General features: G+C 42.7%; 1 protein-coding gene and 1 long non-coding RNA gene across 2 annotated transcripts; one reads left to right on the top strand and one right to left on the bottom strand.

Moving 5' to 3' along the window:
* Positions 1-5,810: 5,810 nt before the first annotated feature.
* LOC112091248 lies at positions 5,811-7,158 on the bottom strand. Its single transcript, XM_024164370.1, has 2 exons — positions 6,598-7,158; positions 5,811-6,362 (listed from the first exon to the last, which is right to left on the bottom strand). Exons 1-2 carry the CDS (start codon positions 7,156-7,158, stop codon positions 5,811-5,813), a joined length of 1,113 nt encoding a protein of 370 aa, XP_024020138.1.
* Positions 7,159-9,086: 1,928 nt separating this feature from the next.
* Positions 9,087-10,048, top strand: LOC112091275. The gene is made up of 4 exons (XR_002902071.1): positions 9,087-9,197; positions 9,358-9,411; positions 9,589-9,726; positions 9,910-10,048. It is a non-coding gene; the product is annotated as an uncharacterized LOC112091275 (long non-coding RNA).
* Positions 10,049-12,821: the final 2,773 nt, after the last annotated feature.

Here is a 12,821-nt window from a genome sequence, read left to right as displayed (position 1 = left end):
TGCGTTAGCTAGGGGATTTAGGAGCTGGGGGGCGGCGTTAGTGGGTGGGCAGAAATTAACAGAAATGTTTGGCTGGGCAAGAGGATCATCCTCTTGATCGGGTTTGAACTTGGGGGTGTTATTCCACCATTAAACATCATACTATCCTTAGAGTATTACTGTAATTCCTTTTGGTTCTAGAGCAATATAGTAGCGTTTGGATTACTTTGTGTTCTACACTTTATTCCTGGAATACTATCTTAATACAACTCTCCGTTTTTACTCAGTCTTTCTTGTTGCTCTTGTTGCTGAATGTTTAACTCTAACAAATTGGTCCGCCTGGATGCGTTAGAGAAGAGTTTAGCATTGATGGAAGACTCACTGAAGCAAATGAAAGAGGGAACACTCACCCACGATGTCAAGATGCAGGGCATCGCGGAAGAGGTCACACGGATTAACAACCGCCTCGATACGGTGGATGAGCTCAAAATCATGCTCTCGGGCTTGTTGAAAGGGAAGAGCTCGGACGGGGAACCGAGTAACTCGTCGGCGGCGGCGTCGTCGCTGCCACAGGAGCACTTGAGTCCTACATCTGCTGAGCTCAGCAACCGTTTCACCAACACCCAAGCAACACCGGCGGCTAACAATTGGGATGAACTCCTTACTGCGTCGAAACGGGTGGAGATACCGACCTTTGACGGAACAGATCCGATAGGCTGGATTCTCGGGTGGAGCAATATTTTGACATCCATACTACACCTGCAGCCCTCAAGGTCCGTTTGGCGGTGATCTGTATGGAGGGCTCTGCTCTTCATTGGATACAATGGATTCGGAAGAAGGATCCATCTCTCTCTTGGGAGGTGTTGGTCGCCGAACTAATCCGGCGTTACAGCGGACGGAAGGCCACAAATCCGTACGAACGACTTACCACGCTCCGCCAAACAGGCTCTGTCGCCGAATATATCGAGGAGTTTGTAGCCACAGTCGTGCAGGTCCCGGAACTCCCGGATCCGCAAGCCTTAGGATATTTCATGGGGGGGCTTAAGGACGTGTTACGACGTTGCATCCGCACCCATAACCCGACAGATGTCTCCAGAGCGATGGAGTTGGCCTGTGACGTGGAGGAGGAGCTGGGCATCCAGACGACAGGTGTATTCGGTGGACGACAGGGGGGAAACATGTCGTTTACAAACCACCGTTATTCTTCCGGGCAGGGTACTTTTGGGCGGGCTCCAGCTTACCCACCTACCCGACCCGTTAATTGGAAATCGGGTACCCATTCTTTTTCAGGCTCGGTTCAAGACATTAGAACCACTCACACACCTCGGGACACTCTTCGACCCATGGGAGAAGTTTCTCGAACGGAATCGGTGGGACTTCAACCACCGGACAGACTTCCGCCGGCAAATCAGAGGTCCAAGGGGACACGGAATTACTCGCACCAAGAATTCTTGGAGATGCGGGAAATGGGCTTGTGTTTTAAGTGTCGTCATCCGTTCCACCCTCTTCACCAGTGCCCTAACAAGAGCATGAGAGCCATAATTGCCGGCGAGGAGGACGAACTTGAGGAGGAAGGGGACCTCGATAGGCTGGAAGCCAAGGAGACCGTCGCGGGCGAGCAGCTCGATGAGGCATATTTCAGCCACGTGGAGCTTCCGTTATTTTCGGTGGGGGGAATTTCTCAGCCTCGTACCATGAAGCTCGCTGGTTCAGTGAATGGGAACCTTATAGTCGTCATGGTAGATAGTGGTGCAAGCCACAATTTTATTTCTACGGGGGTTATTGACCGGTTGAACCGCTGGAGGACACGGGAAGTTTTGGGGTGAAATTGGGAGATGGACATAGGGTGTCGGCTCGGGGGGTTTGCAAAAATGTTCAAATAATGTTGGGTGACCTCTCATTCCTGGTAAATTGCTACAAATTTGATTTGGGTGGGGTCGATATAATTTTGGGGGTAGCGTGGCTTGAGACCCTGGGGGAAGTGCGGGTAAATTGGCGCACCATGTCAATGAAATTTGACTGGCTGGGTGCAACGGTGGAAATTATGGGTGATCCAGCCCTGTGTCGCACGCCTGTCTCGGCCCAGTCGTTATTCAAGACGGTTGATGTGATCTTCAGCGGGCTGTTGTGGGAAGTCGAGAGCCGAGCCGTGGAAGTGACAAAAGCACCGCCGTATGACGATGCCCTATCAGCAGACCAAAGGGCTGAACTGCACCAATTACTGACCGCCTATGCCACGATTTTTCAAGAGCCTAACGGGCTTCCGCCACTACGAGCCACGGACCACTCCATTCCTATTTTGGAAGGAGCAAATCCAGTGAGTGTCCGTCCTTACAGGTATGCTCATATGCAGAAAGACGAAATAGAAAAACCAGTCTCTGAGATGTTGGCGGCAGGGGTGATTCGTCCAAGTACAAGTCCTTACTCGAGCCCGGTAATCCTGGTCCGAAAGAAAGATGGGAGCTGGCGTTTCTGCGTGGATTACCGCCAACTAAACAAGGTCACAGTTCCAGATAAGTACCCCATCCCGGTTATTTGTGACATGCTGGACAAACTACAGGGGGCTGAGTACTTCTCCAAATTGGACCTTCGTGCTGGCTACCACCAAATACGTGTCCGGGCGGCGGATGTGCCAAAGACGGCTTTCCGGACACATGAAGGGCATTATGAATTCTTGGTGATACCCTTTGGGCTCACCAATGCGCCTGCCACCTTCCAAGCAACGATGAATGAGGTATTTTGACCCTACCTCAGAAAGTTTGTGTTGGTTTTTTTTTGACGACATCCTTGTTTACAGCACAACTTGGGATGAACATGTGGGGCATTTACGGGTGGTGTTGGAGTTGTTGACGGTTAACCAATTGGTCGTTAACAAAAAGAAATGCCAAATTGGGAGGCAATCGGTGGATTACTTGGGACATGTTATCTCGGCACGAGGAGTAGCCATGGACCCCAGCAAGATTTCCAGCATCCTTCGCTGGCCAGCGCCCCGCACCTTCCGGGCAGTTCGCGGGTTTTTGGGCCTCACAGGCTATTATCGAAGGTTTGTTCAGGGTTATGGAAAGATCGCCCAACCCCTCACGGAATTGTTGAAGAAGAATTTGGGATTTAATTGGACTACAAAGGAACAGGGGGCATTCGAGGAGTTATCGCCGATCCTAAGGTCGCCCCAATTGTGCAGCAACTCCACGCAAATCCCAAAAGCTGCCCACCCTATACGTTGGTCTAGGATCGGTTGTTTTACAAGGGTCGGTTAGTCATTCCAGCCAATACTCCATGGATTCAGTCACTCTTACAAGAGTTACATGGTACTGCCATAGGGGGACACTCAGGTGCCTTCCGGACCTATCGACGCCTAGCCGCCAATCTCTATTGGCCGGGGATGATGAAAACGGTGAAGACCTTCGTGGCTGCTTGCCTGGTTTGTCAGAAGCAAAAGTACTTGGCCACAACACTAGCCGGGCTGCTGCAGCCACTTCCAATTCCGACGGCAGTTTAGGACGACATTGCCATGGATTTCATCTCTGGACTTCCAAAGTCAGCCGGCTTTGACTGCATCTATGTCGTGGTTGACCGGTTTTCCAAATATGCACACTTTATCGCCATCAAACACCCCTACACTGCGAGGTCGATTGCGGCTGTTTTTGCGAAAGAGATCGTTCGGTTACATGGCGTTCCCAGCTCGATAGTAAGTGATCGGGACCCTACCTTCATTAGCGCATTCTGGAGGGAATATTTTCAATTGCAGGGGACGGTGCTACGGATGAGCTCTTCTTATCATCCGGAGACGGATGGTCAGACTGAAGTTCTCAATCGGGGCCTGGAAACTTACCTCAGATGTTTTGTTTCGGAGCAGCCGAAACAATGGCCGCAATGGTTGAGCTGGGCGGAGCTGTGGTACAACACTGCATACCATGCCGCAGCAGGGAGAACACCCTTTGAAATTGTCTATGGTAGACCCCCACCGACGATTCATAAATTTCTGCCAGGGGAAACAAGAATTGAGGCAGTTTCTAGTTTGTTGGCGGACAGGGAGGAAATCTTGCGGCAGTTGAGGTACAACCTCTTGCGAGCATAAGACAGGATGCGCAAGTCTGCGAATGCACACCGGAGGGATGTCTAATTTGCCGTAGGAGACAAGGTGTTCCTGAAGTTGCGGCCCCACCGTCAACAAACCGTCGCGCACAGCGTTAACCCGAAGCTCTCCGCCCGTTATTATGGGCCTTTTCTTATTCTGCAGCGCATTGGGCCCGTGGCTTACCGGTTACAACTACCTTCTACCTCCCGCATTCATCCGGTTTTTCATGTCTCCCAATTGAAGAAGGTAGTGGGCGACCACCCAGTCGTAGGCCAGCTACCAGAGGGGTTGGAAACTGTCGAGGGGGCCATGGTGGAACCGGAAGAAATAGTTGCTGAGCGGTTCCAGAAGGCTGATGGCGGAACGGTGAAGCAGGTCCTCGTGCGGTGGAAAGGAAAGCCTGTCGAGGAGGCCACCTGGATGGACGATGAGGTGTTCCAGGGACAATTTCCCCAGCACAGCCTTGAGGGCAGGGCCGTTTCTCAAGAGGGAGGCAATGTTACGACCCATCTGCCTAATCCAGGTCCAGGTACAGATGGGCCTCACACGGGGCCCAAACCCTGGCGGGTTTATCGAAGGAGGAAGGAGTTGGTTACAAACGGTTACGGGATCAGCAAATGAGGGAGCGACGCGTGGCAGGCTAGCTGCGTTAGCTAGGGGATTTAGGAGCTGGGGGGCGGCGTTAGTGGGTGGGCAGAAATTAACAGAAATGTTTGGCTGGGCAAGAGGATCATCCTCTTGATCGGGTTTGAACTTGGGGGTGTTATTCCACCATTAAACATCATACTATCCTTAGAGTATTACTGTAATTCCTTTTGGTTCTAGAGCAATATAGTAGCGTTTGGATTACTTTGTGTTCTACACTTTATTCCTGGAATACTATCTTAATACAACTCTCCGTTTTTACTCAGTCTTTCTTGTTGCTCTTGTTGCTGAACTTTTAACTCTAACAGCACCACTAACATTAAGTTTGTATCCTAACAATTTAGGAAAGTAACAAATTAGGAAACTATCACTAATTCTAAGGATATGATCTGTCAAATTAATTTCCTAAAATACTATCTAGCTGTACACGATTTTCCAGGCTGTTTTCTAAGCTGTACCCAGTTTTTCCACACTCCCCCTCAAGCTGGTGAGTAGGCATTTTCCATTCCCAGCTTGGATACAATCTTCTGAAAAACTGAACTACTCAATCCTTTGGTAAGAACATCATCGAGTTGACCACATGTAGACACGTAAGGCGTACAAATCAGTCCACTTTCTAACTTCTGCTTGATAAAGTGTGTCGATTTCAATGTGCTTGGTCTGGCTCTATTGTACTGGGTTGTGAGCTATGTTGATCGTAGATTTGTTGTCACAATAGACTCTCATAGGGCTGTCCCACTTGATCTTCAAATCTTTAAAGATAATCTTCAGCCAAAGTAGTTTACACACTCCTTAAGCTATGACTCGGAACTCAGCCTCGGCACTCGATCGGGCTACTATGCTTTGTTTTTTTACTTTTCCATGTTACGAGATTCCCCCCAAGGAAGATGCAATATCCTGAGGTTGATCTTCTGTCAACAATTGTTGTTGACCCAGCATAAGCATTAGTGTATGCTTCGGGGACTAACCCCCCATTCCTTTTGAACAAAATACCTTTTCCCGGCGTTCCTTTGAGGTACTGTAGAACTCTATAGGCTGCTTGCAGATGGACTTCCTTTGTACTATGCATAAACTGGATAATCACACTCATTGCATATGCGATAGCTGGTCATGTGTGAGACAAGTAAATGAGTCTTCCCACTAAATGTTGATACATTTCTCTATTCACTGCGGCATCCTCCTCTTCTTTCCCAAGTTTGAAATTCAGATATATAGGAGTACTCGTTGGTTTGCATGCTGTCTTGCCAGTCTCCTTGAGAAGATCCGTAACATACTTCTGTTGAGAAAAGAAGATTCCCTGCTTCGAGTGAGCAACTTCAATCCCGAGAAAGTACTTAAACCTTCCTAATGCTTTAATCTCAAATTGCTTCGCCAAATGCTGACTCAAGACTTGTTTCTCCCTAACATCATCTCTTGTCAATATTATGTCATCAACGTACACCAAAAGAGCTGCAACTCCCCCTGAAGGAGAATGCTTAATGAACAATGGATGATCCCCTTGTTTTTGTTTGTATCCCGTAGCCAACATAACTTTTGCAAATCTCCCAAACCATGCCCGTGGTGACTGCTTAAGGCCATACAGTGCCTTCTTCAATCTACACACGGTATGAGCAGTCAAATTCTTCCCATCCTGGTGGAACCTCCATCTAAATCTCTTCCTCTAGTTCCCCATGTAGAAAGGCATTTTTGACATCAAACTGCTGCAACTCATAACCATAATTTGCTGCTAGTGATAACAATACTCGTATTATGTTCATCTTTGCCACAGGGGCAAAAGTCTCTAGATAATCGATCCCATAAGTTTGAGTATACCCCTTGGCTACTAACCGCGCCTTGTACCTCTTAATCGACCGATCTACTTTATACTTCACAGTATACACCTATTTACAACCCACTGGTCTTTTTCCTTCCGATAACTTCACCAACTCCCAAGTTTTGTTCTTTTTCAACGCCTCCATTTCCACATTCATAGCTTGTTTCCATTTTTCGTTAGATAAAGCCTCGGACAAGGTGGTTGGAATGGTGATGGTATTTAGGCTTACAACAAAGGCTTTATGAGATGGCGAAAAATTATTAAAGGATAGAAAATGTGCAAGAGGGTGTAAAGGTCGCTTTGTACACTCTCTAGTTCCTTTCCTAATGGCAATTGGAAGGTCCTGGTCATCATTATCCACATGCAATTCAGTTTTATCTTGTAAAAAATGGCTAGAAATAGTTACCTCATTCGAAGGGTTTGAGTTGGATTCTTGGACCTGCATAGGTTTTGGAATAGCCTTCGTCCTTCTTGTGAACACGTTGCCTTTACCAAATCTCACATTTTCCAGGGCAAAATCGGGTTTTTCTTGTGGTTCATTTGGTGTTTCAAGTACGGGTTCAGGAACATGAGAGGAACAAGACGGACCAGGTGTAGCAGAAGGAACATGAGTGGAACTGTCCGACTTGTGGATTGATGACATATCAAGCAAAAAACCTTCCTTATCCTCTTTCAATGAACTCTTTCAGCAAAAAACCTTCCTTATCCTCTTTCAATGAACTCTCCTGTGGATAATAAGGATTAGAGATAAGACTTTTGTTCATCGAACATGACATCCATCGAGACATAGAATTTCTTTGACGGGGGATGATAGTACTTATATCCTTTATGAGTTGAAGAATATCCCACAAAGACACATTTTAGAGCCGTTGGATCTAATTTCGCCCTATTTTGACTGTGAACATGGACAAATGACACACCCAAAAATCCTAGGGACAAGATTGTTTGCAGTCTTCAGGTTCGGGTAAAATGATGAGTATGTCCATGAGACTTCTAGAATCCAAGATTCTTGAAGGCAAACGATTTATCAGATGAGTGGCTGTAAGGACTGCTTCCCCCCAAAAAGCCTTTGACACATTTTTTTGAAACAACAAGGCTCGAGTTTTTTCAAGAAGATCACCATTTTTCCTTTTTGCTACTCCATTTTGTTGTGGAGTAATGACACATGACACATGACGATTCGTGTACTATTCCCTCTTTCTAAAAGAATGGGGTAAGAGTTTGATTGAAATAGTCCCTGGCATTATCTGACTTAAACCTTTTAATTGAGACCCCAAATTGATTTTTGACCATAGAATGAAAATTAGGGAATACATTACTAACATCAGACTTTTGTTTAAGTAGGAAAATCCATGTAGCACGAGTACAGTCATCAATGAAAGAAACAAACCATCTTGCCCCAGAAACGTTAGAAACCATAGATGGACCCCAAATATCACTGTGAACAAGATAAAAAGGAAAGGAACTTCTTTTATTACTAATTTGAAAAGGTACATGCTTGTGCTTAGCAAGTTCACACACTTCACATTGGAATCTTTCAACTGTTAAATTTTTAAACAAAGAAGGAAACATAATCTTAGTAACTCTAAACGATGGATGTCCAAGTCGACAATGATGGAGAAATTTTTTTTCTTTATTGGATAATACACTATGATATCAAGGATGAAGATAAACTGCCCTTGATCATGATCAACTGACTTGGTGAATTGAAGATGAAAAACCTGTTTTTCTATTATATTGAATGTTTACACGGCAACATACATATATATAGCACCCCTAACATTAAGTGGATGTTTGGTTCACGAATTCAGAACCATGATTCAGAACACTTCTCGGTTTACGTGTATTTTTTGTGAGAAAAAACACTGTAGCGAGCCACGAACCATGACACGAATCCTCATACCAAACACCTTCTAAGTCTAAATCCTAACAATTTAGGAAAGTAACAAATTAGGAAACTATCACTAATTCTAAGGATACAATCTGTCAAACTAATTTCCTAAAATATTATCTAGCTGTACACGGTTTTCCAGGCTGTTTTCCAAGCTGTACACAGTTTACCACACGTCACCGATACGGGATCACAGGTAAATCACAGGTAAAGATGCAATTACTCAAGTATTATTGAATTGAACAACTGTCGAAAGGATTCAATGAGAATCTTTCTGGACACTATACACACACACAGAGGTTTTCGAGAGACCTCGGCTCTCCAATTTCTTCTCAATATAATTCTCTAAAATCCTCATCTACTTCTACTCCTTTATATCCCCCGTATTTCCCCCCAAAACCGTTATTCCTACATGCTATTCCTCTACATTAGGCAGCCCCTCTACAGAATTTCCTTTTTGCCCTTGCCTTTTATTCCTCCTCACGTAAGTAAAATACACTGTGGCTTATCAGTCACCAAATCTTTTTTTTTAAATAAAAAAACTCATCCTTCTAAACAAGCGAGAAACAAGCTATATTTAAAATACATATACAATTTAGAAGAAGAAGTTTGGAGCACGTGTCCCAACTATTATATGTAACATATGCAAAAATGATTGTTGCTAGGTGGGAAGTGAAAAGACTTATACGATGTGGGGTCCAACCAACTCATTTTTGGATTAAAACATATCGAGTGATCAACAAGGTTTAACTCCTAGAATTTTTGAGCGTCTTTTTGCTTGGATAAATGAGGTAACTTTGTTTTGTCTTTCTTACGTTCTATGCATTGAATTTTGTATCCATCTGCTGCAAGTCCTCTATGGAACTTCTCTCTGCAGGAGCAAATCAATAATGTTGATTGGACTATTTAACTGTGTTTTTTCTTCCATTAACTCATTAACTGATTTTTCAGATTTACAACGAGCAAATTACAGATTTATTGGATCCTAATCAAAGAAATTTCCAGGTAAGGACTGTTTTACTTCCCTCCTTTTAGATGTTCTTTTAGTACGACTAACATGGGCTAAAAGTGGCTCTTGAAAAGGGGATTGCTAAACTGAGCTGCATATTGCGTTTCTTTTTTTTTTTTTTTTGCGTAATAGTTACTGGAAAATGGTTATAAAAAACATGGTATATGGTTCAGGTTGAGAAATGGATCCAGAAAGTGGAACGTGAAATGTAGAAAGAAGAAGGTTTTGAATCTTAAAAGAAAATTTGATTGCAACATGAGTTAAAAGGAAGGTAGACAGAGAGAGAAGATGCCTGTCCAGCATTGTACAAGGTACATTTGACAGATATGGTGAAAATCAAACTATGTGGCTGTAGACTTGTAGTATTTCTCTAGTATTGTGTATATATCAACTTTATGGTTTAATTGTTACTAATTTCTTTTAGCTATCAAATTAAACTTTTTGGATGTAGTATCTCTCTCTCATTAAAATGTTGCTTCTCTTCTCTGTCACAGATTTTGGTAAGCTTCCTTTATGCTATGACAAATGCATGTTCTCTAGTTGGTGGTAGCGAGATATTTATGATGGCCGTTGGTGGATAATGTCAGGTAAACACGGTTCGTCTCTTATTCCTTATTGCATCTTATAGAGTTTATGTTGAGCAATTTATGTGGTTTAATAAAAAAAATTTAATAAAATTTTTTTTGTGGTTTTTGTTGTTGAGCAAAAGAACATTTCTTCCTTTGAGCATAGAGTTTATGTTCTTCCAACGCCAGAAACACCAACTCCAAATCACCCAAAGGCTCCTCTAACGTTTTGCTATACACCAATATATCATTAAAAAAAAACCAACGCAAACTTCCGCAAATAATCCTTTAAAACATCACTCATTAACGCCTAAAAAGTTGCCGGAGCATTGGTTAAGCCAAATGGCATCACCAAAAAATCATAATGGCTTTCTTGCGTCCTAAAGGCGGTCGAAAAGCGGTCTTAGGCACGTCCTCTTGCTTCATGTGAATCTGATGATAGCCTGACTTATGATCCAGTTTAGAAAATATGGCTGCCCCATGAAGTTCATCAAGTAATTCCTCAATTATTGGAATCAGAAATTTGTAATGGATAGTAGCCTTGTTTAAGGCTCTATAATCAATACAAAAATGCTAGTTACCAGGTAGCTTTTTTCTTGACTAATAAAACCGGATTAGAAAATGGGCTAGTGCTAGGCTATATAATACCTGCTGTCAACATCTCTTTGACCAAGCGCTCTATCTCATTTTTCTGAAAATGAGGATAATGATAAGGCCTAACGCTTATCGGGGTCGTGCCTTCCTTGATCTTTATACCATGGTCTCTTCCTCGGCTTGGTGGTAACCCCGCCAGCATCTCAAAAACTAACATGTGGGAGATGAGCAATTCTTGCACCTTTTTCTCCTCGTTGCCACTACTATCATACTTTCATCAACATTAAGAGAGCTTAACTCCAAATAAATCCCATGGCCTTCTTGCTTAATAATCTTCAGAGAGAGAGAGAGAGGACGTAAAAGAAATATTAACAAAAATAAAAAAGAGGGGGGCCTGTAGCTTCCAATGTTGCTGAGATCTTAAAATTAGATTCACAACTGTATTTCTTTTTTTGTTGTGAGGATACAAGTAAAGAAAAGAGAGAAAAAGAGTCGGAAATGGAAGAAGATGATGCAAAAAAGAATGAAAACCAGTGACTGTGATGATCATTGCGACCCCCGATTGCGTTAGCGCCGCCATTGATTCGTCCCTCCCTCTCTTGCGAGGACGTGAAAGAAATATTAACATAAATAAAAAAGAGGGGGGCCTGTAGCTTCCAATGTTGCTGAGATCTTAAAATTAGATTCACAACTGTATTTCTTTTTTTGTTGTGAGGATACAAGTAAAGAAAAGAGAGAAAAAGAGTTGGAAATGGAAGAAGATGATGCAAAAAAGAATGAAAACCAGTGACTGTGATGATCATTGCGACCACCGATTGCGTTAGCGCCGCCATTGATTCGTCCCTCCCTCTCTTGCGAGGACGTAAAAGAAATATTAACAAAAATAAAAAAGAGGGGGGCCTGTAGCTTCCAATGTTGCTGAGATCTTAAAATTAGATTCACAACTGTATTTCTTTTTTTGTTGTGAGAATACAAGTAAAGAAAAGAGAGAAAAAGAGTTGGAAATGGAAGAAGATGATGCAAAAAAGAATGAAAACCAGTGACTGTGATGATCATTGCGACCACCGATTGCGTTAGCGCCGCCATTGATTCGTCCCTCCCTCTCTTGCATTCCAAAGAATGTTATATTATGTTTGGTTCATGGATTAGAACCATGTGATTAGAACCACGTTCAATTTACGTGTATTTTTTGTGAGAGAAAATACTGTAGCAAACCACGAACCATGATTCGAATCAGGAAACGAATCTCCCGACCAAACAACACCTTAGTCTCTCTTTTACACACCATCACTTTATCGATTAATTTTTATCTATCTTCATCTTCACAACTTTTGCCCTGTCTCATGAGCTTACTGCATTTTTTCATTTAGGGAAAGCAAGGAGTTCTTTTTCCCCTTTTCCATTGCAGGAGGAAAGCCTAGGTACATTCTATATGTACTCTAGCCGCCGTTTCACTCTTGAATTTTCAGATTATACCCCAATCTATATCTCGCTCTCTGTTAATTGTGGAACAAAAAAGATTGGTATTCGATCTCCGACTTTTTCATTCCCTCTTTTAGACGAGTGTGGATTTTAATTTCTAATGATTCGATTTCTTACAATTCTAATTTTTTTTACTAAGATTTTTGTCTATGGGAAACTTACATTGTTTTTCTTCATCTGTGGACCTCTTTTTAGTTCTTCTATTTTTATGGTTCTCATGAGTCATGGTGGTTTTATCTGACCATGTTTCATAATTTTAAGAAATTAGAATATTTTTGGATCGATTGTGATGGTCTTTAGTTTGAGATGTTTTTGGCTTGATATGTTATATGGGTTAAGCTCTGTATCTTATTTCTTTTGGTTAGATAAAACATTGTTCACAGCCTACAAGTCGATGGTATTAGATGGACACGAACATAAAGATGCTTGCTTGGTGCCTCCTTCCTCTCTTCTTCTTCTGCTTTTTGACTTTTTTATTGTTGTGTTTGGGTTCTATTATTTTGATTGCTGATAAGTGGACTATATTTTTATTCGACTTATTTTATATTGTTCAATTCAGGGTTCTTATTTTTTTTTATGTTATTTCTGGATTCTCATATAGTAGGTGAACAAACAATTCAAAGTTTAACTTATTTAAATTGTGATTTTTTTCCTGCTCCAGTGGTGGTTTTTGATAAAAAGCAACATACTGAACAAGGTACCCTTTTCTTTCCCACTTATTCTTTGTTTGTTGAATTCCACTCATGTTTATGTTATATATTGTA

Source organism: Morus notabilis, unplaced genomic scaffold (genome assembly GCF_000414095.1).
Source record: "Morus notabilis unplaced genomic scaffold, ASM41409v2 Scaffold161, whole genome shotgun sequence".
Lineage (NCBI taxonomy): Eukaryota > Viridiplantae > Streptophyta > Magnoliopsida > Rosales > Moraceae > Morus > Morus notabilis.
This window is presented reverse-complemented; position numbering and strand designations above follow the sequence as displayed.